The following is a 21,372-nucleotide window of genomic DNA, read 5'->3' as shown; positions in this document are numbered from 1 at the left end:
TAAAGGGCACACTTAATCTTGATTAAGCATTTCAGCTTAACGTAAAGGACACACTTAACGTAAAGGTTTCTTAGTTTTCTTGGTTGTGTGTCACTCGCCGTAAAAGTTCATGTTTGTGTGTCACGTAACGTAAAGGTTCATGCTTGTGTGTCACTTAACATAAAGCTTCATGCTTGTGTGTCACTCGACATCTTGAGAAACCATTTCAGCTTTTATTGTGTTTATGAGTCAAATAAGATTAATTAATTACAAGATCGTTAAAAGATCAATATGATGTCTAATAGAAAAAGAAATGAGTGATTAAAAACAGAGTAAAAAACATGTGACATATGTCTATGAGTTTAAAAACCACAAAGAAAGAATATTACAATGATTAAAACCTGCAACATATGTCTGCCAAAGTCAATTAAAAAAAATCTACAACTCCGAGGTCACATACAGTAGAGAGCCTACACTACTATGAATCCTCCATGTGAGGGATCTTGAATTCTTTACCACGAGGATCTAACTTCCCCGGTCCGGCTAAATCTCTGACTTCATCAAATATCTCTGTAGCAAGTTTAATCCGTAGAGCCAACATGTTTTTATCGCAAAGGCCATCAAATGATCTTCCAAGCGCCAGACACTCTATGTATTTCAGTGCTAAACAGCACAATCACCTAGATCTTTATTCTCAAGGACCTTCTTTGTAATCCTTTTCACTTCCAACTTTGCAAAGCTCTTCTTGCGTATCTGAATTGGAATGACAGCACTCAACATAGCAGGGATCATAAGCATCAAAAACATGGATTGTTCAACCATTTCTTTATCAGTGGTCATGTGTGGACTACTATCATAGATATTAATCCTCCTCATTAGCAAGTCTATATCACAAAGTAGTCTCTGAACTTGAAATCATTTCTGCCTCCTTTAAACCTACTGTAACTATTAGACAAAGGAATGATCATATCTTGATCCAAGAAAGTTATCTGTTGGTTAGGGTACATTGAAGGATCACACATCATCCTTTTGCGGAACATAGTCAACGCAACAGCTATATGCTACATTTCAATAAAAACAACATTTAAGATGGTTACAAAATCTTAAAGTCTGAGTCTAATAAGATGAAATTATTAAAAAAACATTGATGTGTCACTGACATAGTCTTTTAACCATCCCTATTTTTCATCCGGCCAATATTTTCTTGGAGTCATAATATGCCAATAGAACTTCATGTCGTCGTAAGTGGTTTCTAGTGGATCTTCCCTGCAAATCAATTGAAACAGAATGATTAAATAGACGAAGTAAAATGTTGCTAAATGAAGTATAAAAGAATAGTTGCAAATCAAACTCATCAAGTGCAAGATAATCCATGAGTGCATTCAGTTTCTCATTTGTAACAGGTTGTTGATGATCAGGTATCAATGGAGGAGGGACTTCTTCTGTAATGATGCGCTTCACTGTTGAGTTACCAACAAAAGGTACTTCTAAGAACCCGCTAGTTGTAGCATGCGTCTACCCACAGTTGTAATTCCATCTCCATCTATCTGATTTATCTTATCTACGAAAGCAGTCAATGTTGCAGAAAGTGCCTTACTATTGCGCTGCTGTTGAGGATCGGAGAATGTATCTTCAGAACTTGAAACCATCTTCAAGTTCTCTGCAACTACTTGGTCAGTAACATCTTGAACATCATCATTAGATGTTGTCTTCTTTGGTTTTTTGAAGCCCTTGAGAGTAGGTACCTTAGATTGCTTCAAAACTAACTTCTTCTTGTCATCCTTTACTACACCTCTACTTGCCCCGTTTCCCACAGCTTTCTTCTTGTTATATACTTCACCTTCTACCTTTATTTTTTTCTGCACTGTTTTAGGTTTATTTACCACCCTTTGAATAGGTAAACCATCCACTGAAGATGGCTTCTCCTCTACTTTCGAAGACTGCAACACAAACAAATAATCTTTATTAATATTCAACATTTTTCTCAATAACCTATTTATAGAGTCGAAAAGTAAAATACAATTGTTACTAATTAACAAACAATAATAAGATGAGACTTTATTGTTGTTCGAATTGGTAATAATGGTAGGTATAAAAGCTGGTTTTACCTCTTTCAGTTCCTTTAACTCTATCTCAAATGCAACAATCTGAGACTCAAATCTAGTCTGCATAGCATCGATCTTACAACTCAGATTCTTGCCCACGTCTGAAATAGTCTCATTCAGTGTTTTCATCACCTTTAGAATATCCGCAAAGCTATTCTTCTCATCCTTATCAACCTAGAATCATTTAAATGTACAGATTTTATTAAAAGTATAATCACATTCAGTAATAAGATGAGAATAACTAACCTCTTTATCTTCTGAGACTATCTTCTGCTTTTTGTTTTCAACTTTTGAAGATTCGGCCTCCATAACTTGTTTCCCCTTGATTGTGATACTTTCGCTAGCCACAATAGCTTTTGTTTTACTCTTAGCAATGCAAAATACTTGCACATCTTTCCAAGCATCTAAAGCAAGAAGATTATGGATGATGTCTTTTATCAAGTTGTCAAGCTTCACATCCTTATCTTCTTCTGCATCACTCCATTGAAGGTACATGTTCTCTTATGTAATAGGAATTATCATGTGTTTTACACGCATCTACATACAACGTAGAAATAATATATTAGTGTTTGGTGAGAAAAAAATCTTATTTAAATACAGAACATGTGAATACTAACCTCTCCATGCAACGCCTTCTCCTTTTTGATGAACTCTTTCAGTTGATAACCTTTCGAGTTGAACGCCAATCAAGAAGTGGAACACCAGTCAATGTAGGCCTTCTCATCCCAAAAGTCTCTGCTAGACCATGGATACTCTCATACACCCAAATAAGCAAAGCGTGAACGCATCCATAAATAACATAACTACCCTCTTTGTCAAAGTCAACAATTTTAACCGATCTAATTAGAGATTCAAAAGCCACAAGACCCCATGGATATTTCTCAAAACCCACTAGATCAAGAACTCTAATAGCACTAGGTAAAGGAATTCTAGATCCGTGGTGTATTCCATGTATTGCCATAGATAGTAAACACAACCTACCCACCATCAACATATCTTTAAAATTCCATGCTTTGCTAAAACCCATCACATTTTTTAACTCATTGAACATTGGACCTTCTGAGGTGGAACTTTCATTGCCTTCCATAACTAACTGTGGTCAGCTTTGAAATTATTCGACGGGTCAAAAGGATCACAATTCAGCCCTATTATAGTAGCAAACTTATTTAAAGAGAATCAGAGTGGTCTACCATCCACCATAGACCATATCTCATGAAAGTTACCAACTTTCAACTGATTTGTGAGGAAGAGATGTACTTTATGTGTAGCCCACATGTACTCTAGGTGGACAAGCTTGATAAACACACCTAGAAGATTTCTCCAAAACATGCCACACATCCAAACCTAGACCGTCTCTAATCTAACCAATCTTGGTTAGAAAGCAATTGTTGTTCATGCTTCAACTTTGCAATGGTGATTTGCCTTCTTCATAAAGACGAGGAGGATACTTGAAGACATTACTCGATGACGTCATACTTAACTTCCAAAAAAATTAAGAAACACCAAATAAAATGAGCAATAGATTAATCATTTAATAAACGATTGTAATAAAAAAAATAGAAACAGAACAAGTGATATCTCAAACAAAGCCAACACAAAAAAAATCAGTCACCATGGTATCAAAACACCATAAATCTGTAGCAACAATTGGATTTTATATCAACCTTCTTCCCATTTTTGGTAATAATTAGTCTTTAAAAAATAATAAACAATGATTTTGTCCACAAATCTTACCGGAATAAAGAAGTATCCGATGAATTTGACGGCGAATGTTATTGTCCACAAATCTTACCGGAATAAAAAAAGACTAGTGAATCAAAATTGAAAATTGATATACGGATTTCTTGAGTTATTTTCCTTAAACAAAAACTATGATTTTGGGAACAATCCTTACCAGAAAAATGAAGATTCTGAGGAATACGACAACAAATTTCAATGAGGAGGACGATCTCCAAGAAACAAAAGTTGTGTCAACCAAAATTGAAAATAGAAAATTGACAACAAATTGGATTCAGAATCGAACAAATAAACTATCATTAGGTGTTTAAATTAATAAACTAATCGAATATCACTAGAATCAATCATAAATTAATTGAATACCTAAAATATGTAGCTAAAACAATCTAATTTTTCTTTAAAAACCCGATTGTTTTGTCTACAAACATTACCGAATGACACTAAAATCAGTCACCACTCAGAATTTTTGATGAATTTAGTTAAGTCTGCAGATGGACTTCCTTCCGCGATCAGCAACAAACAAAAGAAGAGTCTATCAAAACAAAAGGTTTCTCATCTAAAGGTTCTCAAAGAAAATGATTAATTTTAACCCAATTGTTAATGGATTAATGAATAATCCGATGAATTTGGCCACAAATACTATTGACGAGGAGGACATGCAACAGAAAAATAGAAATTAAGAAGAGACCACTCACCTTGATGTCTGAATTGAGAGTACGGCTACTCCTCTATATCTGCGGCGGCAGAAATCGTGCGTCTGTGGGTACATATTGTACAAATGAAACGACGGCGACGAATTGTGTGGATAAAACTACGGCGACGAATTGTGCAGATGAATTGAGAGTACGGCTATTCCCCTATATCTGCGGCGCCAGAAATCGCGCGTTTGTGGCTACAGATTGTGCAAATGAAACGACGGCGATGGATTGTGCAGATGAAGCGGCAGCGATGGCGACAAATTGGGCAGATGAAGCTCCGGCGACGTAGACAAAATGTGTAGATGAAGGAGAAGTAAATTCTGCGTCTCCTTTGCTGGCGAGTCAAAGTTTGGGTTCTTCTTTGGCATCGTCGATGTTTTTTACGATTTTGTGAATGGGGGAAATATGAGTAGACATAGTAAACTCAGAAACCGATACACCCTAATAGTGTTTTTTAAGGGTTTTTTGTGTTTAAAATTTGTATTTAGTAATAAAATTTTGATGATTTTAAAGGATAAAAATTTCAAACAAAAACAGGCAAAGGGTTTTTGGTCATTATACACAAAATTTGTGTTAATCTAGTTAATCCCAAGATTATGGTGTTGATCTAGTTATTAATAGTCATATTTGTGTCAATTTGGATAATTTTCAGTTAATCTCAAAACATTATGAGATGTATGTCTTTCATCAAAAACTCGAAAATACATTAATTCTCTTTTGAATAATCAAATCACTATCAAACTAATGAGAATTAATACCCATATTATGATGAATTTGCCACTGATCATTCCAAATATGAAACATTATTAGGTAAACCGGAAAACAAACATTCTAAATCTTTTTTTGGATTTCGATAAAGTGATTTTAATGTACGAGTAAGAGTAATTCGAGGAACTCTCTTAGCTTGAGAATTTAATGTTTTTTGACAATAATTTATTAAAACCCAGTTTCTCACCAAAGCTAAATGAAAGGTGGTCAACATCAACACATTTTGCTAGGAGATGTAGCCTTTTGAGTTTCTCCGCCTAATTTTTCAGGATGATTGTTAACCAAATGATATCTATATGATTCATATCCTGAACCCGATTTCCAAATAAAACTTTTATTGCAGTAATTATAACATGCTTTCATTTTTCCATCAATTTTTTCTTTACGAACGTGTACCTTGGAAATATCGGAAGTATTCGGACGTTGCTTTCCTGAACTTGTGTTAGCATATTCTTTAGTTTCATTTTCTTGAATATTGATGGGTGGTATTGAGTTATGAACATCTTCTATGGCTGTGCCGATGTTAGATCGACATGAATTGGAAGATATTTTTAAACAAAATAAATAAAGCTCAAAAATATGATTAAAAAAATCTCTTTTACGATTGGATGAAGCAAGAAGAATAATCTTTGTTTTAGAAATTTTTAGAAAAGTTGGTTAATATATTTATGAAAATAATCTTTGAAAATTTTTAAGTTAAACAAAGGTTGGTGACTTGGTCATAAACGGCAACATTATTAGTTTCCAAAATTTGCTCAAGTCTTTAAACATGGGTCAGCTTTTTATGCAAATAGATTAACATGAACATTTTATATTTATTTTTAATATGATAAGCCTAAGAAAATTATGTTTACACTCTTAGATAGTTAATCATAACCACTCACAATCTACTGCTTTGTCATAATCCGTGGTATTTGCCCATCTACAATTCACTTTGATTTTGTTATCATGAGTAATTCAGTTTATAATATAACATCAAAACTGTTCTTTATTTTTGATATTAGCTATTAATTTAGGTTATCTATATACTCTATCTAGAGTAAATTATCTTATGTTTAAAGCTTTTCCTGTTCTATTTTATTAGTTTTTTTTCAAATATCTACACAAATTTTAAATTTATTTAATCTAACAATAAATTTAAAACGATTTTGGTCAAAGTATTTTTGAAAGGCTAATGCTACTCCATCGTTAGTTTTTTACTTGTACTGTGTCATTATTCATTCACTTATAATCATTCACACTCATTATAATATAACAATCAAATTCTTTCATATATTAAACAAAATAAGAAATAAAAAACGTTTCATATTTATATGGTTTACCATGCGGTTAACCAACGATTTTGATACGGTTAAGGTTAATATATTTTTTAACTGTAAATAATGTATTTTTACGGTTAGCGGTTACGTTATTAACCGTTTTATACGGTTAGGTTCGATTACGATTTAGAAACGGTCTGGTTACGGTCCGAAATACGATTACAGTTATATTTTGGTCATGCCTAGGAGTAAACTTAAAAACTTTTTTAGAATCTATAAAGGCAGTATTTGTTTAACTACATATTGTTGGACAATCATATTGAATATGAGCTACATGTGTCTAACAGCTCATTATATAGATGAGGATTGGAAGCGACATAAGAGAATCATCAATTTCTGCATAAGTGATAATCATGTTGGTGAAACAATTGGTAGAATGCTTGAGAAGTGCTTGGTTTTTTTGGGAAGTCAGTAAAGTTCTCACTATTAAAGTAGGTAATGTAAGTTCTAATCATCTTGCATTAAAATACTTGAAAAAGGTGCCTTCACGGGGAACAAGTGTTTTGAATGGTTATTTTCTCCATATGCGGTGTGGAGCACATTATTTGAGTTGATTGTGAGAGATGGTCTTCACGAGACAAACATAGCAATCTTAAGGATTAGATTAGCTGTTAGGTATGTTTGTTCTTCACCGGATTGGCTGAAAAGGTTTAAGGAGTGTTTAGAGATTCAAAAGGTTCAATCAAAGGCTGTTCTTTGTTTAGATGTTGAAACAAGATGGAATTCAACATTTTTGATGGTAAAAGTTGTTGTGGCTCTGAAAAAAGGGTTTGATATGCTTAAGCTTGAAGATAAAAAGTATGTTTCCGAACTTACCAGAATTTGTGATGATGTACCAAGTCAAGACAATTTTGTCTTATGTTAATGTACTATCCAATATCTTGCAGTATGTTTATGATAAAATAGTTAATATCTTTGTATCTAAATATGTTACTGAAAATATATATATGAAAGAGATATTCAAAGTGGGTTGGACGATAGTAAAGATGGGGTGAATGGAGGATGAGCACACAAAAACTATGACTAAAAAATGAAGCTAATGTTTTATAAGTATTGGGGAAACTTTGATAATACAAATATGTTGATCTATGTTAAAGCAGTTATGGATCTACAATATAAAATGAGATGGGTAAAGTGGATGATGGAAGGTGTGTATCCTGAATTTGAGGCTAATTGTTTGATAGAAAAGATCACATCAACTTTGGACAGATTATTTGCACATTATGAGTATCTACTATCACAAGATCCTGTGGTATCTTCGCATGAAAAAGGAGAACCTTTTAAGGACAATGGGAAGAAACAAGATTTGATGGATGCAATGTATGATGATGCTTAGGAAAGTGAAGTAGCTGTGGTTATAAAATCTGAGCTACAGTCAGTCTTATTTAGATGATGTTCGGGAGGATCATACGAATCCAGATTTTAAAATTTAACATTGGTGGAAGATAACATGTTCTACATATAAGGTATTGACATTGATTGCAAGAGATTTATTGACTATATGAATCATAACAGTTGCATCTGCATTTAGTGCGGGAAGTACAGTTCTTGATTGTTTTTATAGTTCATTGACACCAAGAACCGTGCAGGCTCTTATATGCATTCAAGATTGGTATCGTGATGATGAAGAAGATTAAAGAGTAGAAGAAATGCTTGCTGAACGTGAGAATATTGAATCACGTAATCATTTTTTTTTTATCTTCTACTTGTATCTATATTATTGATTGGGAATCATTGGGAAACTTACAATCTTTGAAGGATAGTTTTTTATAATGTCTATGACTAAATTAAGTATTCGTCCATGGGTAATCTGGTCATTTAACATAATAAAAAGACAAGGATTCTTATTCGATTGTCGGTTCTATTATCGGGTCAAATATTTAAACGATTTTATGCATTGGACTATATGGGCCTCGTGACTATATGGCCCACTAACATGACCATTAATTTGCACGGAAAGAAATAGCAAGTATTTAGATTCAAAATATCATATTTAATATATATGATATAAGGCAATCAACAATAAAATTGTAACTTCAAAAATATCATCATCCCATAGTTTGCGTGCGTGAACACAAATAAATAACAAGAATTTATATTCGAAATCATAGTGACACATATATTCTATAAGGCAAACAAAAATAAAATTGTAACTTCCAAAATATCACTATCCCATAATTCTTGAAAATCACCTTAATTTCGGAATTAAGTGCAATTGCACTATCTAGAATTTTCTTAAATAGTATAGATAACAAAGAAATGTCAAAACTATTAAGATATCCGAATATCTTCATACCAAACTTATAATAACTGAATCATATACATTAAACATTCATAGGAATAATAGGATGAGAATATTCTATTCAATTTATTAATAGCAATTTTCTCCTAAACTAATTATCATTCAACAATATGATGACTTACCCACACTAATACAATTAATTATTTTGATCCTTTTGCAAAAAGAATATATACCTTATCAAAGATTATTCACTAATATCCTAATGAACTGAAAATATTCGCAATACCACCTAATTGCTCCACAAAATTTATTTACTACAAATAATTCCAAGAATCATACACTCACCTTCAAAAATCGAACAACATTACTCTTCCCCTTCCTCATCATAAAATGACTGCACAGTTACCCATCTCTAGCCTTTCCGAAATCAAGCCTTTCAAAATAGAATAGAAAATCCAAGTTAAGAGTGTGCACTCATGGGTTCAATACACAAAGTACACAGGAAAAACTATGGAAATGATACTTGTTGATAACAGTAAGTCTTGATATTCATATATTTTATATTCAAAAAAATATTTGTGCATTACACTTAATATCATATTGTATTTCTATAATTTATAGGGTACTTTGATCCATGCTACAATTAAGAAGGAACAAGTGAATAAGTTTCAGAGGTTCATCAAATCTGGAAAGTGGCGTTTTATCGAGAATTTTACACTTGCCAAAACAATTGGCAAGTATCGGGCAACGAAACATATGTTCGTGCTCCTATTGTTTCTGACGATATCTACTGTGATCATTAATATTTTTTTTTCTTTTACTACATTCAAAATCACAATAATTTGTTTTTCAACAGTTAACTACGTGAAATGGTTGAGTTTTCATTAATGACATTGAAGCATTAACACGAGTGTATTTGTCTCTTTAACAGGGTAAAGTGGAATTCTAATGTTCATCTTGCTTCTGTAGCTAATGAGAAAGACAAGAGTGGAAAATTTGTTATGACCTCATACATTATTTCCATAATAATGTAACTTTGTTTTCCAAAAGTTCTGTTTTACTAATTTCAGATTGAATAATATGAAGTTAGCTATATCATATATACAAGCAGTATAAGTTATTACTATTTATCAAACAATAAGATAAATTATATTATATGGAATCAAACAATTTACTCTAGTATAATCATTTGAAGATACATTGAGAAAATAAAATTTTGTTTGTTTATTCATCAAATTCCAAAAGCATAAAGGTAGGTATATATTCTTATCAACTTATTGAGTTAATAATGACCACCTTATTAAGTTTAGTAGATATAATCTCTTTTTTTATTAATTTCATTTTAATATTCAAGGGCAAAACAATGCACACATTGTCCATGTGATAAAAAAAAATAACAGTTGTTAAATTTGCATATATAACAAACAAAAGTGTAAAATTATGATCTCACTACAAACAAATCAACATAAACTAAGACATTTGCATCAATCAATACAATAACCTCACTACAATTAACATGGGTCAATCCAAAATCAAACAAAGTAGACAGCTTTAGATTGTACCAAATCAAATCAGAGAGGGTATGACTCAGAATATTACTTACTCTTGAAAATAACTAGACAAATAGGTCCACTAGGTCTCTTCTTAGTGATATGATACGTCAATTTACCTCCTACAAATCAGCACAATCACCAATACATAATTAACTCTTCTCATGTAACAAAATATACTAAATTTAGGGGTTTCAAACAAAACTCTGTACACACGAGATTGATTGTTCATCTTTATAGAATTCAAGGTAACGATTTCAAACTTCTCGAAATCAACTTCAGATTGATAGTTAAAAATACAATGAAATATATATATGGAAACAAACTTAATTATAACGCTTCTCATGTAACAAAATTAACCGTTTAAATCTATACGCTCTCCAATTTCAATACATATATTAACTCGGTTCATTGTACATTTCTGACAAGCGATTGGTTTAAACTAACCAATCTAAAAATGACCTCTCACGATTTGGGATTTGTTGATGATACATAATTTAATAATAGAATTAGCAATATTTACCCATATAAGAGCTAAGGTCAAAGAAACAATTTCAAAGATTGGAATTTCAATCGAAACATTTGGAAAAACTAAAGTCTAAATCTGAATCAATAATAACCTTATCTCTTTGTAGAATTCTGGTTTAGTGATGAACAGATGATAAATAGAGACATAGTATGTTGACTATTAGAAAATTTTATGAATGATTACGAACAACCATTTGAGTTTTTTTTGGGTGTATGTTTAGAGACGGAGAAAAGACAAGATCTCTTCTAAAATTATATGTACGGAAGAAAAAAGCATTTATCTTTTCATTAAATAAATAAAAAAAATCATTCAATATGTGAATGGATGAAGACAATGTTGTGGGGTTCAGCCCAATATAGAATTTTCATATGATTCTCTAATGCGCTCCTAAATTATTTATTGGGTTTAGCTTTTTAGTGACTTACCAAATATTTTTTATATAGTATTTTATCACATATTCTATAAACAATCATAAATAATATTATAATGATTATTATACACCAATATTCTTCAACTGTCTAAATTATTTATCGTTTACCAAAAATAATGTATATAACATTTTCTTTCTATTCAAAATTTATAATGAATCAAACAAAAAACAAATTTGTATACCAAAGTCTATTAATTATAATTTTCCCTTAATTTTTTAATTTTAGGAAATGTATACAATTATCTAATACACCAGAAAACAGATAATTATTTGTTAATTACAACATTATACAAAAATCTTTTTAATTTATTTTATCCAACAAATTTCGTAAAATAGGAAATCTCGCACGTACGTGCAAGTCATGATCTAGTATATAAAGAACTTTTAAAGTACTAATGAATTAATGATTTTGACTGGTTTTTATCTTATACAGAGGTGAAGACTCTAAATATTCAGTCCTTAAACAAGTATTTCTCATAGAAATTAACATATTTCTCATCTTGTAAGCATATCAAACCATTAGTCTCATCGTATTAGTTTTGAAAGTCTGATCATATTTCTTAGTTTCTTTCTATTTCATTTCATTTGAAATTCATATTTCAAATGTCTTTCTTCTCGAGATTATAAGGAGAATATGAAGAAGAATAAAGGACATGGAGATACGAAGATGCATGCATCACTTGATCTTTTGCTATTTTTATCAAACTTTTTGTTAGTTCTTTGATGTTTTTGTGATACTTGTGATGTTTGGTCAACATTTTGCTACTTTTATCTAACTTTTCAGAAAAACTATAAGACTTTTAACTTATAATATGGATTCAGATTCAAATATCCGCGAATATTCGGTTTTTCCACGAATAACCGAAATCCAGATATCCGGTATTGGCGGATCCTGATATTAAATTACTGATCCATATACTCCAAAAAACCGGATATCCGGATTCTTTACAGGCTTACCAATGTGTGTGGTGTATAAGCAAAGCATAAAAATATGTGGTATCCATGTACTCTAGTCATTGTTCCTCAACTTGTGAACTTTAACCATGTCTCCATGTACTCTTGTCTTTGTCTGATTGCTTTTAATCAACCTACACAAAGCATCAAAGATATATGGTGTACAATAAAAGCAAGAATTTGTGCTCTGGTCTAAGTATAAGATAGTGATCCAAGAAAAGACTTGCCATCCTTTTTTTCTTTTTCTTTTCCTCTACTTCAACTTGCCTGATTCTTTTCACATGAACATGTCCTTCATATATTTCATTAACTTACATAAAGATACAAACACATCTGTATATAAAACCAAAATATGACTTGAACTATTCTAGTCAAACTCATTACACGGAAACAGAAAGACACCAAACAACTGGTACATAACATTGGATAAATTGCTAGAATCATAAACTCATCATCGCTATCGAATAATCAAAACAAAAATACAAAGTAACTTACTTTGGAAAGATTAGAAACTTGCCGTCTACAATAAATTGAAAATACAAGGAATAAAAAAACTCAAAAACAAACTAGCTTGATAACATGTTTCTAATTAGCTTGGTCTTCAATCATGTTTCTATTTCACTAAGAGTCTCTTGTTTTGCTAGAAGACTGTCAAGCAATTTCTTGTCGCTCAGCTTATCTTTGAAACCTTTCCAGAGCCTTCCCTTCTTCTTCCACATTTGGTGAATTGTTAGCATTCCTTTTGCTTTTACCCTTGGCAGCCTTCACACCAGGTGGACAAGCTTGGGAAGCTTCAGCCTCTCCATGGCTTACTGGAGTAGAGCTTGAAGAATGTGCAGGACCATCGTCAGCCATTCTTCTTATACATTCCAGTCTCTTTAGTTGACTGTGATGCACACCACTTCCAATCATGCCTTAACTATCTTTAAGCATGCTCCATGGTGAACTTCTCATTGTAATCATTCTCGTAAATTTGATGGGCTACTTCATCAGATCATTATCATTTATTCCACATATGAGTTGTTGCAAACTCATGGGATCCCACAAACTTGCATACACTCTTGTTGATCTTTTCCCACTTTTGTTTATAGTGTTTCTCTCTTTTTCAGACTACCAAGTGAGGGACTATATGCAAAATAAGCTGCAATGCTTCATAAGGCATTTGGTCGTTGCTTATTACCAACAATGGCATCATTGCTTGTGTTTAGCCACACAAAGATTAGCACAACACTGTCTTTCACTGACCACTTGGTCCATGTTCTTTGTATGCTGAAGATACGGACGTCAGATTCACTAATTCCAAGACTTGGTGAAATACTCTCATGAATGATGGGGGTTTCTTGTTGACTGGCTAAAATATCCATGAAGCCGACAAATGAAGCCGACAAAGTTAGTATATGGATTCATTAAGAGTGAACAGAGAGTTTTTGGGACTTTTAAAAAAGAGGATGAAAGACAATAAAGATTGGAAATTGTGTGGCTTAAGTTGCGATTATAATTTTGCCTATATACGGTAAAGTTAAGCCTTAGTTTGTATTAAGTTATAGTTGTTGTTTGTAGAGTTACCAGTCAATGGCAAATCTTAATTCGTTACCTAATTAAAAGCAAGCAAGCATTGAACACATTGACCACAAAAATGGAGAAATGGCATTTTTCAACTGAAACAATTTACAAAGTGCGCTTTTGTACCTTAATAAATATACAATGTTTTTTTCAAACCCGGCTTGCGCGTCAACGCAACTCGTTGCGGTAACAAAATAAATCATACTTTTTACAAAATAGTCGGATGAAAGAAAGTAATATACGGCTAAGTGAATAATGTCGTTCTATTTGAATGATCAGAAGCAAAATCATCAGCTAAACTTTCTACATCTAGTTCTTCCAAAAACCCATTCTCGATTGCCATCAAAGCTAATCCATTCAATCTCCCTTGTGACATAGATGTCCTTAGATATGACTTTAATAGCTTGAGTTTAGAAAAACTCCTTTCTGCAAAAGCAACGGTAATTGGAACCGTTAGTAAAATTCTATATGCAATCATAGTATATGGAAAACTATCAAATTGTACAATTTAATTTAATACATCACTTGCTTCCATATTTTCATTTGGCAAAAGCTCCTTAAGAAATTTTAGTTCAAGAAATAAATCATCTCCATCGATGTCTAGTATATAACCACTTCTCAAACTTTTTTCTAAAACACTACAATGAGACTTTAAATCTACATCTTCACACATTTAATTTCAATCTATTAGAATCAAACAAAAAACCAAACATATGTTCATATGCTTGATATTGCTCAAACCTTTTATCAAATGAACTAATAGCATGATCTAGATATGTAAGAAATAGTTAATCCTAAACGTTTCTTCAGCGGATAATATTGTTTTATTACTAATAAATACATCAAATTGTCTTTTCCTACGTATAACTCTGTTCTGAATAAATATAGGTTCAATATCAATTTCAATAGCAATTTCCTTAGTTTTTTTCCATAGCATCAACAAATCCATTTTCTCTAAATATTTTAAAATAAGAAATTAATCCACTAATCTCTTTCATTGCCACATCAATATGTATATTTTGTTATTGTAACTTCTTACTAACAATGTTCACAATATGCAATATATCAAACCAAATAATAGTCGATAATAAAAAATTCAAAACTTTTAAGCTCATTCATTGATAAAGATTTCGCTTCATTTTGAATCATTGGATCATTATCACTTTCGGTCACTTCAAGCAAAGCCTCTCTTATGTCTTATTGCTTTAATACTTTCAACACGACTTTCCCATCGTGTCATTGATAATTGTTTAAGCATAAATTTTTCAAATTCTTTCTCAAAATATCTCACCTCTTTATTGAATTAGCAAACAAAGAATATAAGCGTTGCACAACTCCAAAAAATCTTTTACCTTTATAGAACTATTTCCAATATCACATAAAACTAAATTAAGACTATGACAAGCACATGGTGTATAAAATGCTTTTGGATTTATATCCAAGAGCCTTTTTTGTACACCTTGTTTGCATCTTTTCATGTTAAATCCATTATCATAACCTTGACCTCTCACATTATCTATATCTAGATCTAAGGATTGTAATACTTCTTTTAACACTTCGAAAAGTCTGTAGCCCGTAGTGTCATCTACTTTCAAAAATTTAACAAAGTACTCTTCTACTTTAAAAGAATTTGAAGAAAAATGTACACACCTTAGAATTATTGACATTTGCTCTTGATGATTAGCATCGGGAGTGCAATCCAAAATTATAGAAAAATATTTCGCTTCTTTCACCCTCATAAGAAATTTTTATTTTATTTTTGAAGCAATCAAAAGAATCAATTTGTTTTGAATATTATTACTAAGGTCGTGATTATGAATAGTTCCACTTGTAACTCGAAAAACATGCTCTTTCATCACGGGATCAAATTTTGCTAACATCTCTACTAATCCTAAAAAATTGTCATTACTATTTTGATATAATTTCTCATTTGTTCCACAAAATGCCAAATTATGCTTTGCAAGATATCTCACAATTTCAATAATTCTTTTTTTTTTTTTTTTTTTGTCAAAGTGGTTGGTTTTCATTAAATGTGAACCGGTACAGATTGAAATGAAAGCAGAGCAGCCTTAGCTAATGCATCGTCTATAGAATTGTTTTCTCTCTTAACAAAGGAAAAATAAATTTCATCAAAGTTTAGGGAGAGAACTGATATGTCGAAGACAATCCTATGGATCTCCAATGGATGAGGCTCACCATTCAGTGCTTTGACTAGCATCTACGAGTATGAAGCTATAAAAAGTTTTTTAAAACCAAGATCTGCTGCGGTTTGGATGGCGAGATTGATAGCTGTTGCTTCTGCCAAAAGGGGAGAACCGATATTCGTTGCTACAGATTGATGGTGCGATTCCGCATGATTTAGGTGGTCAACAAAGATCCATCCGAACCTAGCCTCTAAGGACTCTTCACGCCACGATGCATCTGTGAAGCACTGATTCATGTTTGAGTCAATCGATGTGGGAGGTAATTTGATTTCACTATCTGAAAGGTCGACGATCTGAAAGGTCGACGCTTGGATCTGAGCTCCTAACCATTCTTTGGTTTGAGAAATAGATTGTGAGATGAGATCCAGATTCGAGATATATTTTTGCTCAAAAATCAGCTTGTTCCTGCAATTCCATAAGTTCCACATAATCCAAATGGAGAGATGACCTTGTCCAATTCCGATTGGTGGGAGAGTAACGAGAAGCTTAGATACTTCCAGTCCCATCTTCAAGCTTGTGATTCAAGAAACCGTTATTGGGGTCCTGAAAGGTGCGTTCTCCCAAACCTGAGTAGCGAATGGACAGAAGAAAAACGGATGGAGGCTTGATTCAGCTTCACCACAGTGGGGACAGAGTGAAAGCGGGTTAATACCATGCATCCTCAGGTTTTCGCCAACAGGAAGAGCATTCTTCATAGCTTACCAGAGGAGAAATTTCATTTTTGGGGGGCAAAGTTTGGTCCAAATCTCCTTATTCCAGTTAAAATCCAATGGAGGGTCTAGCAGTTGAGAGCCTAGTTGAGATAACGTCGCAGCTGCGTGGTATCCAGTCTTGGTTGAGTAAACACCAGACTTATTGGGTAGCCAGACATAACGATCTCGAGCTCCAAATTTACTAGGTCTGAGAAGAAAGATCTCCTTTTCAGAAATGGGAAGTAACATCCTTACTTTCTCTCTATCCCAAGTTTTTGTGGTTTGATACATAAGCTAATCTACTGTCATGGATTTGAAATGTTCAGGTGCAGGGCCCATTGGAACTGTGGGTGAAGAGAGTGATAACCAAGGATCACTCCAAATCAGGGTATATGAGCCCGATCCAATGACTTTGCCCAGCTGAGATTTGATGAGATCTATGCCTGTACATATGCCTCTCTAACCATGGGAAGAGGAAGCAGAGACAACACACTCTAAGAAGGACGAAGTTCTGTAGTACTTTCCCAGAAGAATTCTAGCCAACGGACAAAGATGGTGATTGTAGAAGACGCCAACTCACCTTTGCCAATCAGGCATCATTAAAGTTGGTGATGTCGTTGAACCCAAGTCCACCCTCTTTCTTTGTCTTTGCCATTTTTGACCAAGCTATCCAACACATCTTCTTTTTGTCTGTAGATGAATCCCACCGGAAGCGAGTGAGGGCTGACTGGATACTTTTGCATAGAGAGACATGGAGTTTGAAGCAGAACATGGTGTAGGTAGGCATCGAGGCTAGTACAGACTTAAGCATAGTAGTCTTGCCCGCAGTGGACAAAAACCGAGAAGACCAGCTCAAGGAACGTTGCCTTATTTTGTCAATAATCTGATTGAAGAGATCCCTCTTCTTTCTACCAAACATCTCAGGTAAGCCCAAATACTTTCCTAGACCTCCAGTTAGTTGTATCTGAAGGATTTGTTGAGCTTCTGTTTTAACATGGTCGGGTGTTTTCCTTGAGAAAGTGATTGCTGACTTTGATATATTGATCATTTGACTAGACGCTTCTTCATATTTCTTGAGAATTCGTAACAAAGTCTTGCAGCTTTTGGGGTCTGAACGACAGAAAAACATTGTGTCATCAGCAAAAAGGAGATGATTGACTCGGGGGCTGCCTTTTGATACACGTAATCCGGATAGAGCGTCGTTCTGTTGGGCTTTCCTGCACAACCCAGAGAGGACTTCGCTGCAAATGATGAACATATACGGTGAGAGTGGATTCCCCTGTCTGAGCCATGTCTCGGGAGTCACTGCACCTTGGGCCGAACTGTTGAGGAGGAAAGAATAAGAGACTGTACTGATGCATTGTAGATTCCAGCTTATCCAGGTTTGATGAAAACCCATCTCTTGCATAACCAGTTTGATAAAGTCCCACTCAATTCTGTCATAGGCTTTGCTAATGTCAGTTTTGACATCCATGAAGCATCGTTTCTCAGCACCTGAGGTTTGGAGGTAATGAAGAGCTTCATGTGTGATAAGGACATTGTCATTAATCGCTCTTTTTGGCACGAAAGCTGACTGATTCTCCGAAATTATCTCTTGTAGGATTGGTTGCATACGCCTGGATAGCAGCTTGGAAATGATTTTATAAAAGACTTTGCACAAAGCTGTAAGTCTGTAGTCAACCATCCTTTGAGGGTTTTTGATTTTTGGAATCAGTCTGATGTGTGTTTTGTTGATTGATGGTTGAAGGGTAGCTGAAGAGAAGAAGGATTGTATTTCCATTACAATGTTGGGACCCACAGTCATCCAGTTTGTTTGAAAGAAGCTCGCCGAGAATCCATCCGGACCAGGAGCTTTATCGGCCTGAATAGTGAAAAAAGCATTCTATATTTCTTTCTCTGTCGGCGTATTAATCAGAAATTGATTCTGTTCAGGTGATATGCATGGTTTAATGGACTCTTTAATAGTTGCAGCTCGAGCTCCTTCATTTGCAGTAAACAAAGTCTTGAAATACTCGGAAATGACCTTGAGGATCCCTGCCTCTTCATAAACGGGTACTCCATCCTGAATTTCTATCACTGAGAATTTGTTTATAACAGTTCTACCTCTAGTGATGGCATGAAAGTAACCCGAATTTTTATCCCCTAATGCAAGCCATAATTGTCTGCTTCTTTGTTTCCAAAATTCTTCTTCTACCTTGTAAGCCAAAAGTAGATTAGTATTGATGGTAGATATCAGCTCTTGATTGTGCTCTTGGATAGACATTGCCTCTTCAAGCTTTTGTCGACTTTCCTCAATAAGTTTTTGACTATTTTGCTGCTTAGTCCTTGACCAGTTAACGATTTCCAGACGACATCTGTTGATTTTTTTCCTCCACAGTTTCAGAATCATTAAGTTTTCTGGCCTCTTGTATAAGAGCTGTGACTTCATCATTATTCTTTAGGCGCCTATCATACATGAACACTCCTTGTATGAACACTACTTTCATGTACTTGTGCTCGTCATGTATTAGCGCGAGACAGTCCACTAAAGACATATCCTTTATGTGTTTTTCCAGGAGGGCTCTGTATTTTGCAACTAGAACTTTCTTAAAACGACCAGGGAATGGAAGGGGAGGTTTGTAAGGCGGTGACACGAAGACTGTGTCTTTGGTCTTTGCAGCTTCCGATTTTTCAACAAAGCGAGTAGCTGGGGGAGCTTGTGGTCGAGTGGGTTGACTGGTGAGTTTGAGCTCTTCGATTGTGTTGTCAGCCAAAACATCATCTTGATAAAAATCCTCCCCCTCTAGAATTACACTGTCCTCAGTGTTTGATGTAAGGACATATCGAGTTGGCAGCTCTCCCTGGAATTACACTGTCCTCAGTGGCATACTCCTTTAGATACTGGATTGCTTTCCCTGGAAGCTGGCATAGGTTGTTGTTAACAGATGGTGAAGCGAGGATGCCTTCCACATATCTTATCCTAGTGCTCATTGATTCGAACTTGCTGTTAAGTTCGACGCCTTGTCGGTCGACTTGGTTGTTTACTACAGACATCTTCTTAGCGATTTCCATTGCTCCTGTGGCTTGTCCTTGAATGAGCTGCTGGAGCATAGTCATTATGTCTGAATTCTGAGGCGCAGGTGCTTGTTGTTGATGTGGTGCGAAACCAGGTTGTTGCTGTTGTTGTTGATATCCTCCTTGAAACTGCTGCTTTGGAATGAAGCCTTGGCTTTGGTTGTAAGAAACAAACAGTTTGGGTTGGTTCTGCTGCTGCTGCTGCTGAGGATAGACTTGGTCCTGAGAGTTGGCGACATTGGTGCTTCTGTATGACAGATTTGGATAGGGTCTGTAATTGTTGTACTCCATGTTTTAGCCACCTTGATTCTGAACATAGCTGATTTCAGCACACTCATCATTCTCCCCCTCTTGTACTTGGAACGGTTCATCTTCAGAGATAAAGTGAACATGTTTCTTCTACACTTGGAGGATTTTGTCTAGTTTGTCATTGAGAGCTTTCATCTCTCTGTGGTGCTTGTCATCAGTGTCAGAACTGGTGTGGATACTTCTGTCATAGTCTTCATTGTAATTGCCATCCGACTGAGAAACGTTTTCAACTAGCTCCCATCCTTCTTCAACATCCTTCTTCAAAAAATTCCCATTTGAAGCGGTGTCAAGCAGCATCCTTATCTTAGGCAAGACGCCTCTATAGAGTGTGCTGAGAAGAGAAGCTTGCTTAAATCCGTGATGAGGGCATTTGGTTTGATAACCCTTAAAGCGCTCCCAAGCTTCATATAATCTTTCATTTTGCTTCTGAGTGAATCCGGATATCTCATTCCAGAGTCTTGCAGTCCTGGAGTTGGAGAAGAATTTTGCCAAGAAGGCCTTTTTGCAATCATCCCAGGTCGTGATTGATCCCTGGGGTAGCGTCTTTTCCCACAGGTGGGCTTTATCTCCAAGTGAGAATGGAAACAAGCGAAGCTTGAAACCATCTTCACTAACTCCATTGATTTTACGGTCGATGTTATCGTTTAATAGGAGGTTCTGATTTCCTTGTGACCGTGTATGCATGCAACAGATAGCAGACGGGCTATAACAGACGAATTAGAGATGCGTCTGGAAAGCGGGTTGCAAGGTACCTGAAACCAAAGTAACTTGTACAACAAAAATGAACTTGATCTTAACGTTTCTAATGATCTCAAATATAGCAAACAAACACCAAACTGGCAACAGCCCCAAATTGGTAGTAGGATTTTAGTCAATTAATCCTAAAACACTATCCTGTCGTTGTAGTATTTTAGGATGTCAATCCAATCCGGTATGATGCAAACAGATGAGATATGATCAGAAAGCTCTAAGTCAATCCAAGCAGAGAGTTGGTTGGTTTTAATAGTCCTAGTATGCAATAACAGAAATGAAATGAAATTAAAAGCAGAAATGGCAATAGCAGGCAGGTGAATAACAAAGCAGAAATGATAACATGCAATCAAATGGATAAACGATTCCTAAGGATGGGGTAATCCAATAGTGTGGTCTCCTTAATCTATTCAAGCGGTTGACAAAACTTCACATAAGCTATCCCTAGACAACAAGTTCAACAACAGATTAATTCACTCCCGTGATAGA

The 21,372-nt window shown here is 34.4% G+C and overlaps 1 protein-coding gene, 3 long non-coding RNA genes and 3 pseudogenes across 8 annotated transcripts; 3 read left to right on the top strand and 4 right to left on the bottom strand.

The window, feature by feature from the left end:
- Window positions 1-457: 457 nt before the first annotated feature.
- Window positions 458-3,171, bottom strand: AT2G10260 (Ulp1 protease family protein; the record flags this gene model as incomplete). 2 transcript variants are annotated; one of them, NM_001161039.1, is made up of 8 exons in its annotated part: window positions 458-608; window positions 703-732; window positions 1,210-1,245; window positions 1,331-1,421; window positions 1,499-1,919; window positions 2,088-2,258; window positions 2,331-2,582; window positions 2,752-3,171. In NM_001161039.1, 8 exons carry the CDS (start codon window positions 3,169-3,171, stop codon window positions 458-460), a joined length of 1,572 nt encoding a protein of 523 aa, NP_001154511.1. The 2 variants fall into 2 exon arrangements, with proteins under 2 accessions (NP_001154511.1, NP_001154510.1); NM_001161038.1 differs by lacking the exons at window positions 1,210-1,245; window positions 1,331-1,421 and adding an exon at window positions 916-1,040 and having other exon boundaries at window positions 458-549; window positions 660-826; window positions 1,503-1,919.
- Window positions 3,172-3,549: 378 nt separating this feature from the next.
- AT2G05495 lies at window positions 3,550-3,764 on the top strand. The gene has a single exon (NR_140082.1). It is a non-coding gene; the product is annotated as an other RNA (long non-coding RNA).
- A 510-nt stretch (window positions 3,765-4,274) lies between these two features.
- Window positions 4,275-4,969, top strand: AT2G05465. The gene is made up of 2 exons (NR_140080.1): window positions 4,275-4,368; window positions 4,758-4,969. It is a non-coding gene; the product is annotated as an other RNA (long non-coding RNA).
- Window positions 4,465-4,934, bottom strand: AT2G05485. Its single transcript, NR_140081.1, has one exon. It is a non-coding gene; the product is annotated as an other RNA (long non-coding RNA).
- Window positions 4,970-6,302: 1,333 nt separating the features above from the next.
- AT2G10256 lies at window positions 6,303-8,312 on the top strand (annotated as a pseudogene; the record flags this gene model as incomplete). Its single annotated transcript has 1 exon — window positions 6,303-8,312.
- A 4,572-nt stretch (window positions 8,313-12,884) lies between these two features.
- Window positions 12,885-13,718, bottom strand: AT2G10253 (annotated as a pseudogene; the record flags this gene model as incomplete). The annotated part of the gene is made up of 1 exon: window positions 12,885-13,718.
- A 2,131-nt stretch (window positions 13,719-15,849) lies between these two features.
- Window positions 15,850-20,762, bottom strand: AT2G10250 (annotated as a pseudogene; the record flags this gene model as incomplete). Its single annotated transcript has 1 exon — window positions 15,850-20,762.
- Between the last annotated feature and the right edge of the window lie 610 nt (window positions 20,763-21,372).

The sequence above is a fragment of the Arabidopsis thaliana genome, chromosome 2 (genome assembly GCF_000001735.4).
Source record: "Arabidopsis thaliana chromosome 2, partial sequence".
Classification (NCBI taxonomy): Eukaryota; Viridiplantae; Streptophyta; class Magnoliopsida; order Brassicales; family Brassicaceae; genus Arabidopsis; species Arabidopsis thaliana.
The sequence above is the reverse complement of the archived record's forward strand: the minus strand, read 5'-3'. Positions and strand labels throughout refer to the sequence as shown.